This window comes from Rhamphochromis sp. 'chilingali' (genome assembly GCF_963969265.1).
Source record: "Rhamphochromis sp. 'chilingali' genome assembly, chromosome: 8".
NCBI lineage: Eukaryota > Metazoa > Chordata > Actinopteri > Cichliformes > Cichlidae > Rhamphochromis > Rhamphochromis sp. 'chilingali'.
Window position 1 is genome coordinate 4,977,153 of NC_137935.1, and position 24,730 is coordinate 5,001,882.

At 42.3% G+C, this 24,730-nt stretch overlaps 1 protein-coding gene across 1 annotated transcript in view; it reads left to right on the forward strand.

Moving 5' to 3' along the window:
- map4k1 (mitogen-activated protein kinase kinase kinase kinase 1) overlaps positions 1 to 24,121 on the forward strand; it is a 42,729-nt gene extending 18,608 nt beyond the window's left edge. The window contains exons 3-32 of the mRNA XM_080888901.1: positions 164 to 254; positions 340 to 404; positions 2,097 to 2,152; positions 3,416 to 3,463; positions 3,959 to 4,001; positions 4,331 to 4,403; positions 7,182 to 7,313; positions 10,715 to 10,777; positions 10,953 to 11,034; positions 11,357 to 11,473; positions 11,559 to 11,640; positions 12,254 to 12,306; positions 12,602 to 12,648; positions 12,737 to 12,781; positions 13,216 to 13,236; positions 13,325 to 13,370; positions 14,260 to 14,413; positions 14,604 to 14,704; positions 15,020 to 15,061; positions 16,291 to 16,369; positions 16,462 to 16,538; positions 17,313 to 17,373; positions 19,003 to 19,105; positions 19,206 to 19,264; positions 20,453 to 20,556; positions 21,419 to 21,596; positions 21,702 to 21,770; positions 22,653 to 22,745; positions 22,829 to 22,955; positions 23,477 to 24,121. Of these exons, the coding sequence (XP_080745027.1) occupies positions 164 to 254; positions 340 to 404; positions 2,097 to 2,152; positions 3,416 to 3,463; positions 3,959 to 4,001; positions 4,331 to 4,403; positions 7,182 to 7,313; positions 10,715 to 10,777; positions 10,953 to 11,034; positions 11,357 to 11,473; positions 11,559 to 11,640; positions 12,254 to 12,306; positions 12,602 to 12,648; positions 12,737 to 12,781; positions 13,216 to 13,236; positions 13,325 to 13,370; positions 14,260 to 14,413; positions 14,604 to 14,704; positions 15,020 to 15,061; positions 16,291 to 16,369; positions 16,462 to 16,538; positions 17,313 to 17,373; positions 19,003 to 19,105; positions 19,206 to 19,264; positions 20,453 to 20,556; positions 21,419 to 21,596; positions 21,702 to 21,770; positions 22,653 to 22,745; positions 22,829 to 22,955; positions 23,477 to 23,573 (2,408 nt within the window). The 3' untranslated portion in view covers positions 23,574 to 24,121. The remainder of the gene's footprint in view (positions 1 to 163; positions 255 to 339; positions 405 to 2,096; positions 2,153 to 3,415; positions 3,464 to 3,958; positions 4,002 to 4,330; positions 4,404 to 7,181; positions 7,314 to 10,714; positions 10,778 to 10,952; positions 11,035 to 11,356; positions 11,474 to 11,558; positions 11,641 to 12,253; positions 12,307 to 12,601; positions 12,649 to 12,736; positions 12,782 to 13,215; positions 13,237 to 13,324; positions 13,371 to 14,259; positions 14,414 to 14,603; positions 14,705 to 15,019; positions 15,062 to 16,290; positions 16,370 to 16,461; positions 16,539 to 17,312; positions 17,374 to 19,002; positions 19,106 to 19,205; positions 19,265 to 20,452; positions 20,557 to 21,418; positions 21,597 to 21,701; positions 21,771 to 22,652; positions 22,746 to 22,828; positions 22,956 to 23,476) is intronic.
- The last annotated feature ends 609 nt before the right edge of the window (positions 24,122 to 24,730 follow it).

Here is a 24,730-nt window from a genome sequence, read left to right on the forward strand (position 1 = left end):
CACAATATAAAGGCAGATCCAGTCCAATAGCATGACTTATAAACCAAAATGTGCTATTAGGGCTGTGAAAATACATGAAAGGTGCCCTCCGACTGCACCTGTGTTTGCATCTAATGCGGTGTTGATGATAATAAAGACGTGTCTTCTGTGTCTCACCCCACAGAGGACGATTTTTCTATCATCCAGCAGGAAATCATCATCGTAAAGAGCTGCAAGCACCGCAACATCGTGGCATATTATGGCAGCTACATTCGGTGAGATCCCTGTTTCTCGTTCCTTCCTCCCTCCTGTTTTCTTAACCTCGGAGTTAACGCACAGGTCTTCCTTTTCTGTCTGCAGAGCTAACAAACTGTGGATCTGTATGGAGTTCTGCGGCGGAGGCTCCCTCCAGGATATCTACCATGGTGAGTCATGTGACACAAGGTCGGTCTAAAGATGGAAACCAGAGCGTGATAAGATGCAAAAGTGTCTCCGACTGTCAGATAACTGATATAATCGCTGCCTGTGCGAGTGGATTGATACGGACCCAATAATCCTTTCTGTGTGGAAAAAGAGAGAGAAGAGGATCTTTTTTCCCACACCCACACTTTCATGCTTTACAAAAAAATAATAAAAACTGCCAGCGTGAGAGTCTCGTTCACATGTGTCAGTGATTTTCCCTTTCAGTAAATGGACAGATAGCAGCCGAACAGTGAAAACTGTAAAACGTCTGAGTCTTTAACCAGCAAACACAGCCACATGAACCTTTAGTTTAAAATGAAAACAGCGTGCAGAGACTCTGTCCTTCTGGGGGTTTTCTCAGCTGATGATGGAAAATTGACTGGTGCTTAGAGAACCCAGCTTTACTGGCACGTTGGACCAGCAGTAGCTGGGTTTGACATTAAAAAAAAGATATTGAAATTAACTGACTACACCTGTATTTAGTAATATTTTGCAATTCACTCTTAATGCTAAGAAGTGCCTTTCAACGCACCTTTTAGAAAACAACTAAAGGGTCCAGTGTCTGACCCAAAGAGCAGCATGTGGACTAGATAAGCTCCGCCTCCTAAGCCACAGCCATGGCTCATTCATCACAGAGGGCAGAGCAGAGCTGCGAGCACGAACATGATGATTGTCTTTGTATTCTGATTACATTTATTATAAATCTGAAATACTGATAATATTTATTTGTAATGAGCAGTTGTGGCTCAGGAGCTAGAGGGCATTTCATGCTACGTTAAAAGTCACAGGTTCAATTTCTTTGAACGACACCCAATTTTGTGTGTGTGCAGTGAGTACAAAGCTTTTTATGGCAGAGAATAAAGAGCAGTGTGAATGGGGAAAGGTGGCTTGGCTTAAAGTGAGAGTAGAAAAGTGTTAAATATTAAGTATTAGATGGATGGAAAGCTATTCACAATCAGTCTGACCATCATCAATGTCAGAGACACACAGACATGTACAATACTTTACATAGCATGTGAATATTTAACCAGTTATACCCAAAATATTCAACCGAAGAATACACGAAGGTTTAGGAAACCTGCAGACATCTTGAAAGTCGCCTTAATAGCACTTTTAAAAAGATTAAGGAGGGCAGTTTTTTATAAATATGAGTGTGAGGCCGCCTTAACAATACCACAATTTATAACGGGGTTATAGCTGATTTACAACAAAAGATCCACGAGCGTGAAAGCTTGAGGCTTTCAGACATCCTGCACAGGCAGCTGGGTTTATTCTGCTTCTTAACGAGGACAAATTTCTGCACGAGAGGCCAAAACAGTCCTGAATACAGAAGCACTGTGACAGCTACAGATCCACAGTGGTTAACAGCGCACTGAAGTCTTTGTGCAAGCATTAAAAATCTTAAAAGGAAATGACAGTTCAGATCGTTTCCCTACACTGAGCATCGTGATATCTTTTTTTAAGATGTGTCTTTGTGCTTGTTTGTAGTGAAGCTGGTCAGAAATGTTCTGAAAACCATAAATATCTTTTTTAAATCTGCAGCCTGAATTTAATCATTTGAATAAAAAATGATCGCTAAATTAACCCTTTTCAGCTCTGCGTTGTTCTGTGACTGTTTTGAATCTGTATGTTAAAAACTGCATCATGTTCCACAGTGACGGGTCCTCTGTCCGAGCCACAGATAGCCTACATCTGCAGGGAGATGCTACAGGTAATCACATTCTTTTAAATTTACTGTTTCCTGTTTGTTCCTCTTTAGTGCTGACGTGCATTTACTAAATAAAAATATTAAGTAGTCATACCTGTAAATACTTGTGTTTACTGGGTTTTCTGACCATCTCCCAGCAGCCTCGTATTTTCTGTTTCTCTGAGGAAAATATATGCATTGTCTGGTACGGGAGTCAGCTTAGCTTGTATATGCCTGAAGCTGGCAAACCTGACAACCCACAACATGCATAGAGAGCTTCTCCTTTTTGAATGACAGGAGAAGCTGGAGCTCCAGGAGAAAGCTGAAAAAGTCCAGGCTGAGTTTGAACTGCTGTGAGGCAACGTGTTATTGTGTGAAGGTCATCGGCCAGCGGCAGTTATGTTTATTAAAGAATTAAAGAGTTGTTTGGAAAGGAAAAAAGGGTAGTTCCAGTACTTGGATGTTCATCTAACTATTGCAGCTAAGACGACAAGCTGAATGAAGCCTTGTGTAAAAAAAAAAAACCCAGAACAAATTAAAATAAATGATGGGAAGTCGAGCGATGTCCCAGCCGACGTGGATTACGCATTGACGTCATTTGTTCAGTCAGACTCGGTCGCGGTATGACTGCAAAAACTGCATCTTAAACGTAGAGATGCTGATGGAGCCTTTCAGTCACACCAAATACAGGAAGCAAATAACTGTCAACTAATCGGGTTGTGGAATGACTGTGAGTCGACCACCACATGACATCCAACCCACATACACAGAGCAGTATGACCTCTGTTTTCACTGAGACATCAGCTGTTCAGGCCTCCCTCACAGCAACTTTTATTTTCATCAGTTTCTTTTTGTTCTAAATGTTGAGAAGAGACATCAAAATGTTTGCTGGCATCAGGAAAATTATACAGATATCCACAGTTTTCACCCTTGTGGGGCCTTTGAATCATATGTTATGCCTCTTTGCAACCGTTGCGAGGTAAACAGCGAGCTACAAAATAATTGATATAAAACAAATCGTCCCCTAAACCAGACAAACGTCACAGGTGTGTGAAATGAGTGCACAGGCTGTCTCCAAAATGCAACACTGAAAAAGGAAACTACACTTCAGTAACTTCAGTCCTACTGTACACAGTGTGTCACCAGTCTCATTTTACACAGCAGTGGTTTCCTGATGGTTAAACCAGAGCATTTAGAGGAATTTTTAATTCCGTCAGAGTCTATCAAGTGTAAATGTTATCAGGTTAAATTAAAGGCTTTTATTTTGTTGTGCGTGTGTGTGCGCAGGGCCTGGAGTACCTGCATGCAGAGAGGAAAATCCACAGAGATATTAAGGTGAGCGAAATGTGATGTGAGATTTTTATTCTTTGTTTTTTGTTCCCCCCGTGTTGCTTATTTTGTGGGAGAGCACATTAGACCTCAGCAGATGAAGCTTGCAGACTGGAAAAACTGGGTCAGTGCGGTGACAGAGAAGAAGATGTAAACAAGGCCAACGTTGTCCTTAAGATTTGGGTTCATGGTAGTCCTAAAAAATATTATTATTATTTTAATCGTAGCAGCTCAGTGATGTAATTTGAAAGAAAGTGAAAGTTCTTCATGTTAAAAAACAAACAGACAAAAGTTAGGAACTATAAACTATATTAGTCAGAACAGACGCTATAAAAATACATTCTTAAATGAAGCTGAATGAATCTTGTGCGTGTTTTTTTTTTATTTCCATCCTGTGTGGGTTCAGTTAAAGATCACTGAGTGGGTAAAGAAGACTTTTTTAAATATATAGAAGAAGATGTTTTTGTGTTGATGTTTTATCTCGCCTTCTTTTCCTCTCAGGGTGCCAACATCCTCCTCAACGATCAGGGCGAGGTCAAGTTGGGTAGGTGGAAGTTTGCACTGTCTGCTTTGCACTGTACCGGCATGGTTAGCATGACTCATTCACCGCAAAAAGAGACGTTCTCACAGCGACATCTCCCCTGTCGTGTTTACTGAAGAATCAAATCATGAATTAGATCTCTGAATTTTCACCTGATTTGCTGAAAGCACAAACATGTCAGAGATTGCGCTCTTAGTTTTTGAAGCGTTTCGCAGCAACTCTGAAATAAATAAACTTGGTGAGTCTCATTTTAGTCACTGAAATTCATGAACACATGTTTAATTTGTGGTTATTTTGGCGTTTATTGATGTTTTCTTTCCTCTGTTGTGCAGCTGATTTTGGGATCTCAGCTCAGATCACGGCCACGCTCGCTCGCAGGATGTCCTTCATCGGGACGCCGTATTGGTAAGATCTCAGACGTCGTTCAGCTTTTATCCCTTTCCACTACAAAACTGATCATTTAGACCACCCACCACTTTATTAGGTACACTTTTCTAGACCTGGGTCAGAGCTGCCTTAGTTCTTCATGTCATAGATTCAACAAAGTGCTGCAAACATTCCTGAGAGTTTAATCCACGTTGACGTCACGTGACGTCACGTGACCTCACATAGTATCGTAGCATCGCACAGTTGCAGGTTGGTTGGCTGCACGTCAGTGATGATCTGGTGACTCATGAGATCAGGTGAGTGTGGTCACCTTATCTGAGTACAGTGACCTAATTGTCATGTTCGAAAAACCAGTTTACCATCAGAAGTTGGTACACTGTTATCGTTAAGAGAAATACTCAGGTAGACTGTGGTGTTTAGACGATGCTTAGATGCTACTAAGAGGTCCACAGCATGACCAGCAGCACCCTGGCAGGATGGGTCCCTGCGTTCCCGTCGCTTATGCTAAACCCTGACCCGACCATCTGAAGTTTACAACAGAAACTGAGACTCATCAGTTCAGGCGACGTTTTTCTGATCTTCTGATGTTCAGTTTTGGTGAGCCAGTGTGAACTGTAGCTAACAACAGGATATTCACACCTGGTGGTTGTGGTCTTCTGCTGCAGCCTATCTGCTTTTGCGTATCTTAGTTATACTTTTGTCTTCCTTCATCTCGAAGCAGCCTGCCCATTCTCTTCTGACTCTTTTTTACCCAGAGAGCTGATGCCACTGGAAATGCTCTCATTTTTAGACCCTTCCTCTGTAAGCTCTGCAGATAGTTGTGCAGGAAAATCCCTGAAAATCACTCAGATCAGCCCGTGTGGTACAAACAGCTGTGGCACATCCAGAGTCACTTAAATCAGCGGTCCCCATCCTTTTTTGCACCACGGACCGGTATATGCCCAACAATATTTTCACGGTGTCACATGAAAATATATAAGGTGTCGCGGATAAATACAACAAAATAAAACCAGTACCGGTACCAAAAAAAAGAAGATTCATTCATAACACATGGGAACAGACCCAGGGAAACCGAGTTAACGATAAAAAATAACGATAAAAACCCTGAAAACCATACATTTCACACCCGAGCCTCAACTCTCGCAGCCCGGTACCAAACGACTCCGTCCGTGGCCCAAAGGTTCGGGACCACTGACTGAAATCACCTTGAACTTCAACAGGTCGTGTTAATCGTGTCTACGTGCCTCAGTGCACTGAGTTGGCAAGCTGGACAGCGTGGAGTGCTACGACTTTAACTAGAGCTATTAAGCTGCATTTATAACCTGTATGAGTACAACAGCACAGCTATTTGTTATTACATGATATACAAACATCATCAAGGACAGCTTCCATCCTGGTGCATCAGCACAAAGACCCACAGACTCAAGCATAGTTTCTTCACAAAAGCCCGAAACACCCTGAACTCACACATGCACTGACAACACAGCTCCACCCCCAACCCAAGGTCTTCCCTCTATACACAGACTCACAACTACCACCACCACTGTGCAATACTTAATTTACATGCAATAACCCAGACTGTAAATATTTAACACAATTTTTTTCTTCACAATTTGCATATTTGTACATTTTCTATTTTTTGAATAGTGTTCATATGTGTATAGTGCTGCAGAACTTTGCACCTCACCCCCCTTTCTTTTCCCACATGTCTGCACTGAGTAGGAGATGCTCTGTATCTCATTGTGCATGTGTATAATGACAATAAAAGGCATTCTATTCTGTTCTATTCTATTCTAATTAGTGCTGAGTAACAGGCTAATAAAGTACCACAGCTTCATTTGCTAAAAATAAAGCACAAACCTCTTGGATGGTCTGTACAACACAGCAAGTTATATTATTATTCAGGTCACTGCATTAGAAAAGCAACAGCACAAACACGGCGACGAGATCCAGTTCAGTGACCAATTAGGTGAGGTGAAGCCTGGCCAACAGTGACTGGCTACAGGTGACTCATTTGGGACACCTGCCAAGCAGCCAAGGAGCCACACTGATCACACCGCTGCCTGTAAAGCAAAATGCAGATGTGTTTCTGTCTGCAGAGGCACAGCTTTTTGCACCAGGTTGTGAACATGTTCGTCTATGAGGACCGGCTCATGGAACCAGCCTTCAGTGGCCGTTAGAGGAACTGCACGGCCGTGCACATGCTTCATTTCTCAGTCCAATCGAGAATGTAAACCGGTGACGATTAATTGTTAATTGATTTACTGATTTTCGAGCTAGTCTCGCTTCGGCGTTTCCGCTCCTCTCTGCTTTCCGACCGCTCTGAGCTCTCGGTCTAACGTTCCATTAAAAGGCGCTACAGCTTGTGGCTGGCCACACTGAGTCACTGCACAGCATACGGCATATATCGCTGACATTTCTTCATGCTGCTTTAGCCAAGAATCTTTTATACCGTTTGCCCTTTATAACACTGCAGTGTTCTTGGATGATTTAATGTTGTTTTTATGCCGTGTGGGTGTTCTGACCTCGTGGTAATGGCAGTTACTAATTACATAGGCAACTTCTAACAACCGCAAACACCCACCTGTGTACCCATGTGGTTCACTCAACCCCCACGTCAAACGTCTGGAGCCGCAAGACACTTCACTAATTATTTTGGTAGATATTCTCATTAAGCGTGCAGTGTAAGCCTGACACAGTGACAGTCTGTATCACCGTAACCGTCCGGCCTTCTTCCCCCTCTTTGTTTTGTATTTGTGTTAAAAACACTTGCTGCTGTATCCCTCCTGTCCTCAGGATGGCCCCAGAGGTCGCAGCTGTGGAGATTAAAGGCGGGTACAATGAACTTTGTGACATCTGGTCTGTGGGCATCACAGCCATCGAGCTGGCAGAGCTGCAGCCTCCAATGTTTGATGTCCACCCACTGAGGTAAACGCACACCGAAAGACACAACTCACATGCCCGAGCACGTGTACACTGCTGTACCCACACACAGACACACTATGAGGCCTTGCAGCCTCCATCTTTAATTTATTTAACCACATCAAGGATGTTTCCTGTTGCTACCATAACAATATTTCAGGTCAGTGCTGGAGACGTTTATATTTCACACAGGAAGTCCCTTTCCTGACTCCCTGATCTGTGAGCAGAATAGGAAGTTGAGACGTTATTCCGATTATTCCATCACGGGTCCGACTGATTCTGCTGACTCCGTCCCTCTCCTTTATTTAATTTAAGGGCAATGCAATTTCCATCACATTATTACTTCTTTAATACTCTTTATTTTATTTTCCTATAACTAACCTCGGTTTTCACCTGATGCACAGGTTTGTATGTAAAGGTCAGTTCATGCAAATTATGCTCTTCTGCACTTACAGGGAGTGCAGAATTATTAGGCAAATGAGTATTTTGTCCACATCATCCTCTTCATGCATGTTGTCTTACTCCAAGCTGTATAGGCTCGAAAGCCTACTACCAATTAAGCATATTAGGTGATGTGCATCTCTGTAATGAGAAGGGGTGTGGTCTAATGACATCAACACCCTATATCAGGTGAGCATAATTATTAGGCAACGTCCTTTCCTTTGGCAAAACGGGTCAAAAGAAGGACTTGACAGGCTCAGAAAAGTCAAAAATAGTGAGATATCTTGCAGAGGGATGCAGCAGTCTCAAAATTGCAAAGCTTCTGAAGCGTGATCATCGAACAATCAAGCGTTTCATTCAAAATAGTCAACAGGGTCGCAAGAAGCATGTGGAAAAACCAAGGCGCCAAATAACTGCCCATGAACTGAGAAAAGTCAAGCGTGCAGCTGCCAAGATGCCACTTGCCACCAGTTTGGCCATATTTCAGAGCTGCAACATCACTGGAGTGCCCAAAAGCACAAGGTGTGCAATACTCAGAGACATGGCCAAGGTAAGAAAGGCTGAAAGACGACCACCACTGAACAAGACACACAAGCTGAAACGTCAAGACTGGGCCAAGAAATATCTCACGACTGATTTTTCTAAGGTTTTATGGACTGATGAAATGAGAGTGAGTCTTGATGGGCCAGATGGATGGGCCCGTGGCTGGATTGGTAAAGGGCAGAGAGCTCCAGTCCGACTCAGACGCCAGCAAGGTGGAGGTGGAGTACTGGTTTGGGCTGGTATCATCAAAGATGAGCTTGTGGGGCCTTTTCGGGTTGAGGATGGAAAGGGAAAACAGTACACCTCTCTGAACAGTGTCTGGGAGGCTGTGGTTGCTGCTGCACGCAATGTTGATGGTGAACAGATCAAAACACTGACAGAATCCATGGATGGCAGGCTTTTGAGTGTCCTTGCAAAGAAAGGTGGCTATATTGGTCGCTGATTTGTTTTTGTTTTGTTTTTGAATGTCAGAAATGTATATTTGTGAATGTAGAGATGTTATATTGGTTTCACTGGTAAAAATAAATAATTGAAATGGGTATATATTTGTTGTTTGTTAAGTTGCCTAATAATTATGCACAGTAATAGTCACCTGCACACACAGATATCCCCCTAAAATAGCTAAAACTAAAAACAAACTAAAAACTACTTCCAAAAACATTCAGCTTTGATATTAATGAGTTTTCTGGGTTCATTGAGAACATGGTTGTTGTTCAATAATAAAATTATTCCTCAAAAATACAACTTGCCTAATAATTCTGCACTCCCTGTACAGCTGAGGCCTTAAAACGTTGCAGTCATCTTGCCTGCTTAACCTGATCTTTGAAGAGACGCTTCTGCAGAGGCAATATTTGTTTTGCATTTGCTATCAACAGCGTTAGATATCTGATCTTATTTCATCCTGGAGGCTGAACCCTCGTTCTGCTGGCAAACTCGAGTTACCAGCATCGTTTCAGCCTGACTTTGAGAGAATATTTCTAACAGGGAAAAGTTGTGAAGTCACCAGAAGTCTCTGAATTTCAAACCTTCTGATCCTGCAAGCACCGAGGTTATCGTAGTGTACTAAAGCCACGTGTAAAAGACCTTTAGCAGATGTCCACATCAATAACTCAAAACAAAAGCTAGAGTTTAAAAAAAAAATCAAACCACAATATTACTGAAAATAAACTCGAATTAAATTAAAATATAGAAATAATGTCCTCAGTTTTGGTCACATTTAACAGCCCGGCCTGACGAGGCTTCGGTGTTTGCTGAGACTTAAATGTCACCGAGAGTCTGCTGCCGCGTTTCTGCTGTGATGCTTCTTCTGAACTTCTCAGATTTCACCTTTGTGTTATTATAATGTGTGTTGTGCATTTTACAAATACACAACACACATTATAATAAGAAAAGGATTGAAACTAGCAACAAAAACTAACACAACAAAGTGAAACTAACTGAAACTATATTCATTTAAAAAATTCAAAACTAAATGGAAATAAATATTAATCACGCTCATTGACGGAGAGGAAATCCTTCACTATGAGCTGCTTCTGAACCTCAAACTCAGTAGAGCTCACACAAACAGTCCAACACCGCAGTAAAAGACTCAGCGTATGTTTAATGTCACGTTTTGAAACAGACGGATCACAGGCGCCTTCGCATGTTTCTCATTGTTCCTAAAAATTAAGGCCAAATATCTCTTGTCATTGTGGGTAAGAAACAGTTTTCAGAGAACAATTTAATCGGTGAGAACTTCACCAGAAGCAATATTGTTGCAGGCTTAAAAAAAAAAGAAGAAGAGGAGGCTGTCTGCATCTCTGCTGCAGGTTCCTGCAAAGCAGAGGAAGCTGAAAAAGTCCAAGTTGAAAGGAAGTCGCTGGTGTTAAAGATAAAGGCATGGTGCTTTTTTTTTTTGTTAAGGCGAGTGAGAGATGTGAAGTCATCGAGTCGAATCACTAGACCGGTTCACATCTCATCATCGTGGGTTTGTAGTCGTATCATCACGCAGTCGTATCAGTCACATCTTACAGGTTTCTCACAGAGCTCACCGCTTACCTGCAGTCAGAGCGTTTCGACTGACTGCAGGAGGAAAAATATTCCATAAAAGACGCACCGAGGATTTCACGCATTGAGCTGTTATCTTGTTGCAATCACACGCGTGCGTGTGCGTGTGCAATAAAAATGCTCTGCAGGTCTTTCTCAAGATGTCTGGAAACATGTGTGCACGTGACACTCACCTCAAATGTTTCCCCTCGGTACATCGGCGTGCATGTGGACACACAGCCGAGCGTGCTGCATGCGCATGCTGACATTCATAGAAAACATCGAGTGTTTCCACCACCCACATGTACCTGGTTACTCACACACCCTCAGCTGACTCAAACAAACACACCATAAGTCATTCTGTGTGTTTTAATGCTGTGCTCTGTTTCCTCCTGTAGAGTGCTGTTTCTCATGTCCAAGAGCGGCTACCAGCCTCCTAAACTGAAGGACAAGTCAAAATGGTAACTAAAAGCCTGCAGTACTACTGAAAGATGTATTATATGTAATCAGTTCGTCATCATCAGGTGCAGCCTTGAATCGTTGTATGCTTAAACAATATATTAACATAACGGAGGCTCTGCCCGTCAGATAACAGTGTTGTATTTTCTTGACCTTGCACATGTCTCCCGTCTTCAGGTCATCCAATTTTTATAACTTTGTGAAGGCCATGCTGGTGAGGAACCCCAAGAAGAGACCGAGCGCCACCAAGATGCTCACAGTCAGTAGCGCTCACTCTCGCGTGATTGTCTTTGGGTTCGTTTTGTGTTATTTCTGCATCAGGCTGATCACACGATGTCTACGGCGCCTTAAAAAGTCTCAAAACATACAATGTGTTGTGGAAGATGCCACAACACACTAGCTTTACACCCTTTACACATGCAAATGAGCCCCTCCCTCTTGATTTTTCCATCACACAACCATGATTACTTCCTGTGTCATACGCGGTTAGACCTGGTGCAGGTTTCAAACCATGAGGAATCGCCTGCTTTCTCACTTTTTCTGCTAGCTTGTCCTGATGTCTGTCTCTCTGCTCTCTGCAGCACACCTTTCTGACCCATCAGTGCCTGAACCAGGAGCTGACCCTGGACCTGCTGGAGAAGTACCGACACCCTGAGAAACTGAAGAGCTGCCTGGTCACAGACGATGAAGAGATGGAGGTCAGACTGATGAAGCTCTCTGTCTGTGTGGCGGTCCCAGCCTCGGATGTTTTGGGGTTAATCGTATGTTTTGCTGTGATTTAAGGTGATTGTTCCTGGATCGTTAAGGAGAATCCAGTCCATCAACAAACACAACAGAGCGGGAAGAACCAACTCTGACATAAGCTGTAAGAAAACAAATATATTTCACTTTGAAATATTTTATGTTCCCAAGTATTCCCTTCCAGGTATCATTTCCTCTTTGGTAAACAAAGAAACACATGTGCACATTTACAACTCACAAGAAGTGCATTGCTGGGTATGTTATACTGTGCATAGAAAAGCAATAGCAGTCCAAGACTCAGCACCTCCACCAAGGCTGAAAATTCCCCCCACACTGCATTTACTGTGTCTCTGGATCCAGATTAAGTTTAAATTTCCCTGAGAATATCAACATGAGATGCCTGGATTCTTCCTGTTCTTATCATTCTGTGTCTTTATGAAGATATGACACCACATGTCCATTTTCCACAAATCTCAAAAGAGTCAAGAATCCTTCCAAAAATGTCATCATGCAGATTTGGATCAAAACTTAACCTCCTCTAAGTTGGACCTCTGATAAAAAGTTCCCACAGACCCTGAAACACATCTTTGGCCGACGTGTGAATGTCTGTGCTTCTCATAGTTTAATTTTCTTGGCCTTTGCCTTGTTAGCTGTGGCCACAGAGTGTTTCACTGATCCTCTGTCTCAGTCCTGTTGCTTCATGATGTTTAAGTTTCTTGTTTTTTGTTTTTTCCCAGTGAATCAGATCTACACTCAGAGGCCCACGAAGACCGACTCACCGACTGTAACTGTGAGTTTATATTAGAGGGCACACGTGCATTATATGTGCTGAATATGCATGCATACAAGTTCTACATCCATATGTACATTGTTAAAAACATACTTTATATGTATTTATATAAAGATCTTTCAGTTACAAGGAGAACTGATCATTTACACCTGGAGAAGAGGCAGAATGTTGATCATATAATCTGTACTCATCCCAGTGAACTGAACATGTTTCCCATTTTAGCTCCTGGTTTTTGTACATCTGGACATTTGCACACTTTCTAATCTGGTTTTGGGTCTGCTTTTTGTTTTCACAGTTAAGGCCATCGATGGGATCGAGTGACAGCAGCAAGAGCCCACCAGGGTATGCAGATCGCACATCAGTCCCACAGTCACATTAAAGCCAGTATGTTATTCAAATGTTGCACCTGTCTGCCCTTTTCCTGTTGCAGGGACCAGGACTCAGAATCAGACGACGACTATGATGATGTGGACATGTAAGAGACATCACACAGTTTCCTAAGTGAGAAAGAACAGACTGTTGTTTGTCTGCGTTTCCACTGCAGAGAAGACTGCAAAGAGCTTTTTACATTAGTCCTCTGAGGTAGAGACAGATGGACTTCAGTGGACAGATTATTGTCTGTGTGACGGCCGGTACAAACAGTCGTATCTTCCTCCAGGTCATGTGGGAAAAATTTGACTTTCGGCCGTTCGTCACCCAGTGTAGGTTGCAGGACTTTCACAAGTTTGCTGTGGTTGTCTTCTCTCACTTTAACCAATTAGCACCAATAATCTCAGTACGTACTTCTGTATATCTCAAAAACAACCATATTTCAGCGGAGGTGGACCAAAAAGCCGTGTTTGTCTCTGTATGCAGTAATCAGTGATTTCAGTGAATTTGCATTGACACTGTCTGTTTGTCTGTCCTCAGCCCGACGATACAGCCTCCTGGGTAAGCCCAGTAAACACACGCATATTAATGTGAAGTTTATTCCCATCATTAACGCAGCAGACTGAACCGACACTCTCTCTGCCGACAGGTTCATAATGCCGCCTGATGAAACGCCGCCTCCTCTTCCTCCAAAGGTGATTATTAAGGCTTGCTGTTCGTTGTTTATTTAACATGCGATTTCTGCTAAAGAGTTATTTTGTTTATTTATTCTTACATGTTAGAATAAATCAGTCGAAATGCTGATTATTAATATCAGCCTTTTATCTTTTCAAAATTAAACCCATTACATAGTTTTTATTTTGTAAATTTTATCTTAGGAGGAAATTTAAAAGCCTGACAGATAGACAGCGCTGTGTGGAGATGTATGCAGTCAGAGTTTTGTTTCACGACTCAGTTCTCGGTTCTCTTTGGATCTCTAGCACAGTTGTAAGTTATTTAACGGCCTGTTGAACTTGCTCTGAGGCGCTCTCTGGCTTTTCTGTGTCTTTGTCTAAACGCAGAGTGATATCTTGAAGTGGATCTATTATACTTGTCCTTTTTCTGTCTAAACACATTGTTACAGGCATGGATGTTCATATTAAACATGGCCAGAGTTTCTTTTACAAATAACAGGCTGCTTTAAACATTCTGTTTCAGACAGTTTTTTCTATTCTTGGCTCTGTTTGATGTCACAGAATGTCCTTGACATGATCATATTGGGCACAGACTCCAACCACCTACCCTTCAAATCATCTGTTTGCGAGCGGCAGCCAATCAAAAGAAAGTTATCTTAAAGGGGGGAGGGCCTAAAGCAGCTTGTTTCTGACAGAGGCTGAACTGATGCTGCACCAAGTGTCAGATAAATAAGGATTATTTTGATCATGCAAAGCTACTTTTATATAGCCAAAGAATATAGACATGGAAGCTGACATAAGAGATCTCCCTTTAAAATATTATGATTCAAAGATGAAAACTGCAGAAAACGCTCATCAGTCATTTTACCAAAAGTCTTTTGTGCCTGATTTTTTTTTTTCTTTTGTGCAGCCCAAACAACGAACCAGCTCAGAGGAAAGCATGGCGGCAGAAGACGATCGAACAAGAAAGCTGACCTCTCTGTGCGCCCCCACCCCGCTCATAAGGACGTCCAGCGGGACGCACGTCCGGCCCACACCACAACCACGAACTACACGACACTCAGGTGAGCGTCAAATGTGCTGCAGTGTTTCTGCACAAGTCACCTGCTCAGCCAACTGAGCTGTGGCAGCAAGATGTTAATATCGAAGCATATTTTATATGACGTGCAAATTATCAGTCCATTTTCTTATTATTCTGTGTGTGTGTGTGTGTGTGTGTGTGTGTGTGTGTGTGTGTGTGTGTGTGTGTTCCAGACCCTGCATCCTTACCTCTCCAGTTTAATGAGCCCCCACCTGACCTCCTTCCTCCTGAACTTCCCCCTAAAGGCATACGCAGACGGCAGCCAACAACAAAGGTAAGGCGAGGGGAAGATGACATTTCTTTTGCGCTTTCAAACAGTGTAACATTGTCCCCGTCCACTTCTTAGAATAACTGTGTCACAGAAATAATGTCCAGATCAGAACAAACGACCCTTTCTGAGGAAGCAGAGATAAAGTTCAGTGACAGCCTGGCAGAAGATGATTTTTCTGACAGTCGTGGAGGAAACTGAGCCGCACATCTTCCCATTTCCCTATTCCCAGTTATCCACATCTTCTCTGCTGCCTCACAGTGCGACTGCATCCTGCCACAGTTATCGTCATCATCATCATATTTTTCTTTCTGTTTGCAGGATCATCCTGAGTGTGCCAGCCCCGTCCTGAAGAAACCTCCTGTGAGTTTCTCCTCCCTGCACATCAGCTCTTTGCTGAGCGTCTCAGATTTTTGATGTTTTAAGTTTATGTTTCAAGCGAAGCAATGAACGGCATAAATTCAACGGTGGAATTTTAATCTTGCAATTTTATAGACGAGTGTTAAAAATCAAAGGGGACCTTTTATGTTTGTCCTTAGTTCCTGTCATATATACATACGTGTTACTTTGGCAGATGCTTCTATTAAATATGGCCAAAGTTGTGAAAAATGAGTTTGGCTTACTTGCAAGTATGTCCCTGTGAGGCAAACGCTCAGGTTTCAGATAGTTCTCGCTGGTCCTGCTCTGTATGACATCAGAGACACACAAAAGGTATTCGAGTCTTCTGTTTAACTAAATGCAGCCAATCAGAAATCCGAATAAAGACACAGGAACTCTTCAGCTGAAGGGGATGCCACCTCCTTGTGGCTTGAATGGTTAGGCACACTTGGGACACCATAATGTGAGAATGCAGTGATGTGTGCAGCGCCCCACCCAGCCCTTTCGGTTCTTTGCCTTTTATTGTTTATTCCTCACAGTTTAAGGCAAAGTGAGAAAAGGAGAGGCAGAAAGCAGGAGGTCACTCAGCAAGCCTGAATATTTTTTTGAAATCAGCATCGATTTTCATTTCAAAACGGTGCAGAACTCCTGGGCCTAAAAGGCTGCATCAAAACCACCAGGATATGCTAAATAAGGGTTATTTTGAGCTGTGAATCATGCAAAGCGACTCTAGAGAAAGCCCAAGAATAAAATACAAATAAGCAAAATATGCCCTGTTAAAAGAATTTAATAAAAAATAATACATGAAACAAATAGCAAGCATGGAAAATAAAACTGTTCAAAATGTGTGCAAGTAACACGTCATCACATCCATGTAAAGTCCACATAAACTATAGTTTACTTTAGAGATGAAATGTTTAAGGCTTCTACATAGAGTAATAACATTTAAAGGTGAAGTAAAACTCAGACTTCGTGGTACGTTTGGGTCTTATTCCACAGCTGCTTTTGCTTTCCTTCTCTAAATGTCACTCCTCCGTGATCCTGTGGTCTTAAAACCTCTTCGACCTTTAACGCTGAAGGAGTAACCATTCAGTGGGCGTGTTGTAGGTGTTTGTTTTGTAAGATTCTTTCAGTGGTTTGAAATCATGTCTACTGCAGAGAGGACAGCGTGAATAATTGAATGCCTTTCCCTCCCTCTCTCTCTCTTTCTGCAGGTCTACTTTAAAAAGATCTTTCACGGCTGTCCTCTTAAAATAAACTGCTCCACGACCTGGGAGAACCCCACCTCTAAAGGTTGTATGACAGAAAGACGAGCTCAGAAAATTCTCCACTTTGCCACCTTAAACTTCTGTCTGACCTGCCTGTGCTTGCTGTCCCTCCCTCAGACCAGCATCTGATCCTGGGGGCAGAGGAAGGGATCTACACCCTGAACCTCAACGGCTCTGAGGCCACGATGGAGCTGGTAAGCCATTTATCTACTTTAACAAAGTTTTCAAAAAAGGCAAAAAGACTCAAGTGACCCTAAAAGAGACTGTTGGGTTTGGTTTAGTTGCTATTGTCGTTTCAGCCTGACTGTCCTCCTTGAGTAGTCATGCAGAGGCCTGCGCTACAGGGCAGGCTTTGGGGCTCAGCAGGTTAACCTCAGGGCTTTATGAGGTTTTTATGAGGTTTTATCTATAGTGGTTCCCTTCTTACTCGGGTAATTCCCCACCGTAACTTGTGCTGCATACCTGACCAGTGCAGGAGATTAACAGGTATAAAATGTACCAGCCAGTTCCCTGGTAATCAGTGTGTGGTGAATCAGTGCAAAGATAGTAAAAGGTTTTAAAAGCTTTCCTTCCCAAACAAGCTCCATATAGATTCTTAATAACTTTATTCTTTGCGCTTTTGCTTTCTGGCTTTGAATTTTCAGTTTAAGTTCTCTTGTTGTGAACATTAATTATAAACTCCCAGCCTTCAAAGTATTCAGATACAGTGTCTGTGACTAAAGAAGGACAAATATTGCTGAATGGGCAAAAAGTAGAACCTTGTTTAAATCACTGCATCCTGTGTGTGCGCGTGTTACCATTATTATCCTCATTAATGTGGTATTTCAGTTAGTTCCTTCCTTCTGCATTGAGTTAAACGAATCACACTTTATGAAAAAGGCTTTTCCGTAAGTGGCCTGAATATAAAAAAGCTGACAAGCTATTACATAAATAAATGAATGAATGAATGGTTCTTCTTTCTCTTCCAGTTGTATCCTGGGAAGTGTACCTGGGTGTACACCAGTAACAACGTCCTCATGTCTGTATCAGGTAAAGCAGATCCTCATTTAGCTGGTTGTCTGTAGTAAGACTCACACTTGTTGCTGTGGACCTCATTGCTCATTTCTAAGATTTTCAGGGCCGAGTACAATAACCTCAGTTTGATCTGAATTAAGAAGCAGAAAGTTAGCGGCCATCCAGGTCTTTATGTCTTTAAGACATTCCTGCAGTTTAACTAATTGGTGTGTGTTATCTGGCTTCATGGATAGTTAAAGCTGGGTGTCATCTGCATAGCAGTGAAAATGTATACTATGCCTTCTAATGATGCTGCCTAAAGGAAGCATGTATAATGTAAAAAGAACTGGTCCTAGCACTGAACCCTGTGGAACTCCATAATTTAGTCTATTAGATAGAGATGATACAAACCACTGCAGCACAGTAACTGTAATGCCTACAGCGTGCTCTAATCACTGTGAACTCTTAAAATAAACCAATTCAATCTGTTAGCAGTTTTACAACTACTCTTTCAATAATTTTGAGATAAAAGGAAGGTTTGTGATTGGCCTGTGATTACCTAAGAGAGCTGGGTCTAGAGATGCTTTTTAAGTAACGTTTTAACTACCACCAGCTTGAAGGCCTGCGTACATAGCTGATTAATAGATTAAGTTATCATATTTAAGATTGAAGCATTAATTAATGGCAGGACTTCTTTGAGGAGTCTTGTAGGAATGGGATCTAAAAGATGAGGATGAATGACTCCTCAGCTGTGGGTCTCCAGCTGTATGTGTGCACAACAGAGTACAGTCAAGGCTTTATGCTTCAGTCACACAGGCCTAGAGACCAGTTTGTAACGACTCTGGGGATTACCAGTCACTAGGAAAAAATGCATATTCCTCCACTGCTTGGCCAGTGGTGGCTGGAGCGTGCTGGCAGTTGCTAGAGTGCTACACCCAAACATCCTTAGTTGGTAACAGCTTGCTGCTGTCACCTGCAGTTTGCATGGAAGATGCCAACCTGTCTGCAAACACTTGCTAACTGTTCACCCAGTGGTTGTTAAACTTGAGAAAAACAAAGCAAACATTTGTTTTCAATACATTTTGAAAAGTATTTGAGATGTCAGCCATGTTTAACATGAATATCTGATATTGTAACAGCATACGTGTCAGAAAATAAGGAAAAGGTGTAATGGGTCCACTTTAAAGAACACATTAGGAAGCTGCTGGTAGACCCGCGGACACGCTTTAATTAAATGGGTCAAAGGACCTTTGATTACATTAAAACCTCTGAATGTTTTCATTAATTGTTTTTACCTTCTCTCTTTGCCTCTTTGTTCAGTGTTATTAGAACTGCTTTGGTCTGTTTACTTAAACATGTCCAGTCTAAAACTGTTAAAATCTGAATTAAAATAAGATTTTTTATTCTTTTTTCTTCACCGACTGTCTTGTCAGACTCAATTTTATCTCTTTATTTTTTTAATTTGACACTTTTACCTGATGCTTTGTCCCTTTGATGTCTCATGTAAACATTTAATGTGATTGTTGGTAAAAGTTACCAGACAAATAAGTGAGCATTGCTGTGACTTTGTGCATTTAGTGGATTTGATCTCAGGTCTGGTGATGTCGGAGTCTGTAAACAGTTTGCAGATCAGTTCGTGAACTGTGTCTGATTTTGCGTTTGCAGGTAAATCGTCGCAGCTTCACTCCCACATGCTGAAGGAGCTGCACGAACAGGCGCGCAAAGACCAGAGGATGAGCGCCTTACCGACTCACAGACTGTTGCCTAGGTAACAACCACACTAAGTTTCTCTGCAGTTCATTTTCAGTCGTGATTGAAAGATCCGCTCGTCCCATTTAAACGCTGATTTTCTGCATTTTTGTGTTTAGAAAATGTGCGGTGACGTCTAAAATACCCGACACCAAAGGCTGCAGGACCTGCTCAGTCGGTGAGAACAGATTCTGTTCAGGCGTAGTTCGATACTTGGCTTTGTGTCAGAGTTTCTATTTCACTTCTCTACATCCCCTAAAGGGGAAACACCACAGGGGAAGAGTGTAAAACATGAAACTACAGCAGCTAAATTATTAAATTAGAGAAATCGTGATAGGTTTTCTTAAAGTCTGTCTAAATGTAAAACTGGAAAATGCTGCTGATGTGAAGATTTCAGTCTTAAAACTTCTTTTAAAGCTCTTTTCAGTAGAATTCTTTACATCAAACCTCTGCAGGTGATTACTTTAGTTTAGTTTTACTAAGTTTTTTAACATTTTCAGTTTGGAAATGAGCTGTTATCTCATTAGAAATGCTAATCTGAACTCTTCGGTCACTGTGTTAGGTAGGCCTGTTCAGCTTCTGATTCATAAAACTATCTATTCAGTCACAATTCATTGCATTGAGGCATGTAGACATGGTCAAGAAAACCAGCTGAAGTTCAAACTGAGCGTCACAAGGGGGAAGAAAGGTGGTTTAAGTGACTTTAAAGGCAGTGTGGTTGCTGGTGACAGACAGATTGGTCTGAGTGTTTCAGAAACTGCCGATCTGCTGGGATTTTCCCACGCAGCCATCTCTAAAGTTCACAGAGTGCAGTCCAAAACAACAGAAGATATGTTGGCAGCAGTTCAATGGGAGAAAATGCCACATGATGCCAGAGATCAGAGGAGAATGATCATACTTGTGACAGTCAGGGCATGCAGGAGAGCATCTCTGAAGCAGCAGAAGACCACACCGTTGCTAATCCTGTCAGCTAAGAACAGGAAACTGAGGCTAAAATTCACACAGGACATGTTGCGTGACCTGATAAGTTTTGTTTTTTGCTAAAATAATCGGACTTGGTGTTACAGACGTGAAAGCGTGGATCCATCTTGTCTTGTATAAACATTTCAGGGTGGAAGTGTAACGGTGTGGGTATCGTCTTGGTGTACTTTGGGCGTCTACATGAGTGTTGTTGTTGACCATAATCCTAAAACTGACCAGTGCATGAGATTAAAACGTGTTTTCCCTGTAATGTGTCATCTTAACTGTTTGACGAGGTTTAAAATATTAATAATAAAAATAAAGGATGCAGATTCCTGTGCATGTTTATGGTGATCAGTTCTGAGTGAAAACCAGCTGATCTGTTGCTTGTTTCTGCCTCTCGCAGCAGGGAACATGCAGCGAGGCTGTGCCTTCCTGTGCTGTGCTTTGGAGTCCAGTGTGGTGCTGCTGCAGTGGTACGAGCCCATGCACAAGTTCATGCTGATTAAGGTACGTGTGTCAAATGTGAATTACTAAGGAAAGCATCCTGTCCTTTCTGTTTTCACTTCTCAGAAGAGCAAAATCAGTGACAGAAACTTGACTTTTACAGCGTTGGCATCCAGCACAAAGTTAAACAAGCCTGCTACTGCATTATACTTTTTTCCCCATCATGCATAGATGCTATTGGTGCTGAAATTTTAATGCTTGATGCACAAATTGTAAGCATTAGGACCCTTAAACACCTCCTGATGTAGCTTCTAGTTGGTTTTATTTGATTTATTTATTGTCTCCAGTTATGTTCAGTTAGTGTAACATGCACAGGATGTAAAGAAGCATTTTAGTATGAAATAATTCAAGCAGTGCCACAGAAAAGTAGGTTTCAGCCACATAAATTCCCCGAACCTGCAGTGAATAAACTGTAAACCTGCTGAGATGGGAAAACCCGTTAACGCCGAAATCTATTGACACGACAAAAACACAAGAAAGATTATGTGATGATCTGAGATGTACCTGAAAGGGTGCCACAGTCATGCTGCTTTTATTAAACGTGTTTCTGTTTTGATTTTATTTTTTTAGTGGGCTGTTAACATTGACAGCAGCTTATAAAATGACTGCCGGCGGTCACACAAAGCTTTTTTATTGTCTCCATTAAATTTATGAGTTAGAGCTGAGGCCTCTAACCATAAAATTGTTATGGTTTGGAGAACAGACTCAGGTGTCCTCGGTTACTCCTTCTGTGTGGCTGAAAGCCTGCAGGTTATAAGTCCTCGAACAAAACACCGTAACGATCTGCTTTGTTAGCCGCTCCTTCAGCCGAGAAGCGAACAGACGTTAAACTCCTGATTTTTTTTTTTCTCTTTCATGCTTGTAGCATTTCGACTTCCCTCTGCCCAGCCCTCTGCGGGTGTTTGAGATGGTGGTGGTGCCCCAGCAGGAGTACCCGATGGTGTGTATCGGTGTTTCTCGAGGCTCCAGCCCCAGCCATCCGGTCTATGTAGAATACATTAACCTCAACTCCAACACGTCCTGGTTCACCAACACGGGTCTGGGTAAGCTGACGGCTCGTTATCAGAAACACATCAGTGTTTATCATGAAGTCGTGCTGTTGTTGTTGTTGTTGTTGTTGTTAATGGTGGCGGTGTTTGCTCTTACAGAGAGACCATGTCCAGAAGTAGTCCAAGTAAACCAGCTGGACAATAACTCGCTGCTCGTCCTCTTGGAAAGTAAGTATCACACTAAACTTTGTTGTCTTCAGAAAGAGGCCTGCGTTTGTTGAATTTGAACTCCACACTTTAAAACTTCATTCTTACAGTTCTGACTGCTGCCATGTGGGTGTTTATTAAACCAGCACGATCAAAGTTACTGTCCCTGTGTGTAGTGCACGTGTAATCTTGTCGGGTTTGAAATGTTTACTTGGGTCGGGTGCCATCACTGTGACTACTCCCTGTATTCAAAGTGACTTCGGTGCATCAAGATGCCAATGAAAGGGCAAATAACCAGCAAACAGTCTGTGATTGGTTTGTGATTGAATGGGATCAGGTTGGCATTTAAATCACATCTGTAATATAACTGTAATAAAGCAGCATCAATCAAATCAAACAAAATCACAAATCTGTTGTAAATCAGATACAGAATGACGAAGGCTCTCTGCAACCTTCATTTCAAATGGGATTATAACCAGATACAGCACGTTGAATAAAGATGCTCCCATCTGTGCAAACTGACACAGCTGGATTGCAACTTGTTCATTTTGTTAAAGCGACCAACATGGCAGATAATTCGCCTTTGGAGCCAGTTTTGAGTGGTTGTCTTTCATATTAACCTGTCCGCTCTCTTAAGGAGAGCACTGCTATAATGATGTTATGGTGCCGTGTTGATTCTGACATACTGATAATTTATTTGTCTTAAAAGCTCAGATACAAAGAAATTTTGAGCCTTTCTGAGTTACTTTCAGTCTGACTAACCTGAAAACAGCTCCAGATATTTATTATGTTGCCTAAGGACTATTTTAACTCCTCGTTATGATTTGAGCACCATAATGCTGTCTACCTTCATATTTCCACAAAGATATTCTAACACAAACACTGCCCCTCTCTCCTCCACAGGGTCGGTACAAATAGTTGGTCTTGATGGGGAGTTCAAGAGCGGCAGAACGCAGCACTCTGAGACCATCTTCTCTCAAGATGTTGAATCTATAGGTGAGAGGAAGGAGTGAGACCCTGGTTATGGTGAATTTCGGAGACGCTGAAGGCTCAGCACTGACTCTTGTTTGTCTGTACAGTGTATTTTGATGACACGCTGTTGGCAGTGTGGCGTCACGGCTGGTTGAGGAGAGGAAAAGGTTTCACGGAAATGCTGGAGGAAATCACGGACCACAGGAAGACCCACAGACTCGTGCAGTCCGACAGGTACAGCACGTCCTCGCTTTGAATTTTCTGTGGATAAAAAAAGCACCTGCAGTCTAGACTGTACATAAAGGATGGATGCACCCTAAAGGCACAGCTCAGGGCAGACTGGATTCTACACTGACTCACAGGCGCCACCATGTGGTACAAATGAGCATAACAAGAAAGTACTGCCTGGACCTATTTTAACTGAACTTCAGTTGACGTGTGCGTACATGGATGTTTTGGAGTTCAAGTCCCATCCTGTTGATTTAACTTGCTTTCATTCAGTTTGAAAGGTTTTAAAGTATTATAAACGCAGTTACCTACAATAAGTACTTTATAAATTAAAGCATGCATTCTGCTTATTGGCCAGCAGGTGGTGAGTCTGAGTGTGTTGAAGCTGCTGCTAATTTAATTTGTAATTAATCAGTAAACACTTTCCTGATGTTTATCTTCTCAAATGGTAGTTTCAGGTCTTATTTAATAGAACTTGTGTTTTTTTTGTGCTGATCAGTGTTTGACACGTGACCTTTTCGCCGCAGGATGGTCCTTTTAGAAACTCATCAGAGCGAGGACCCGTCGGGGCTTTCCAACCTCTACGTCCTGGAGATCGCCGAGAACTACGTCATGCTGGCCTGACTCTCCCACACCCTGCTTCTACTGGGACTTAATACAAGAGAGAAAAGACACATTGGGCTTCGACATTTGGATCTGTCATCGTTAAGTTCGATGCGTATAGACGCCTCACTGCCCCAGTATTTTAATTTCTAACCAAAGGAGAGGTAATCTGTCAGAAACAGGTGATGCCATGATGCTGAAAGTTCATTCTGACCTAAGAAGATTTCTGTGTTGTAGCCTTTATCCCTCAACCTCGGGGAGTTTGCTCTTATTTATGCCATTTTCAACTTTGGTTTGTGCGATCCAGAACAAACCAGAGCATCCAGACAGCTGAGAAAACCCTGAAGGAAGGAAGGACCTCCTCTAACACTAAAGAGGAGGGGGGCATCCTTTGTTCTGCCACAGTATTGTTGATCAGAGCAGCAGCAGCTGCCTGAGGGGACTGACACACGGGGCCTCCTGAAGACGCCACAAACAAGCTGAAAGCACTGCTGCTGCTCGCGCTGTGTGTTTAGTGACTTGAGCCTGTATGTCACACTTTTTACTGCCGTTACAGTGTAATAAAATGAGTTAACACAACATGGAAAGCTTTGTTGATTTTGGAGGCGGGTGTTGGGGCGGATGTGTTGACGGAGGGCCACGGCATCTTTAACTGCAGTGATTTCTGTTCTGTGTATCACCGTCATTTGTGCCTGTGATTCTAAGGCAGAATCGTGGGTTTGTTTCAGCACTGACGGGACGCTTTTGCTTTATTTGCAGCATCTATCGCTACCTTTTCTCTCAGTTTATGGTAGAAACGTCTGGAAAGTAATGCAGTTAGGCTCCCAGGCATTCGATATTGCTTTCAAATAATTATCCCTCCTTCCACTTCCTTAACCTCTTATCTATTGAGGTGCGTTAGGGGGCCGAAGCCTATCCCAGCTATCATAGGGTGAGAGGTGAGCGTACAATCTGAACATTTCTCATCCTGTTCCTGCTGAGTCGGCACACACATATGCACATCTACATGTTTCTTCTGGAGAACATTTATCTGGGCTTACTGACTGCAGCAGGAGTCTTCACATAAACACGGGGAAGCTGTGGATGCATCAGCGTAATTTATCCTCTTTAAGAAAATTCCCTTTTATCACCCTCTTAAGTCTCTTAAGCCACGTTGTATTTCTGCAAGGACACAATAT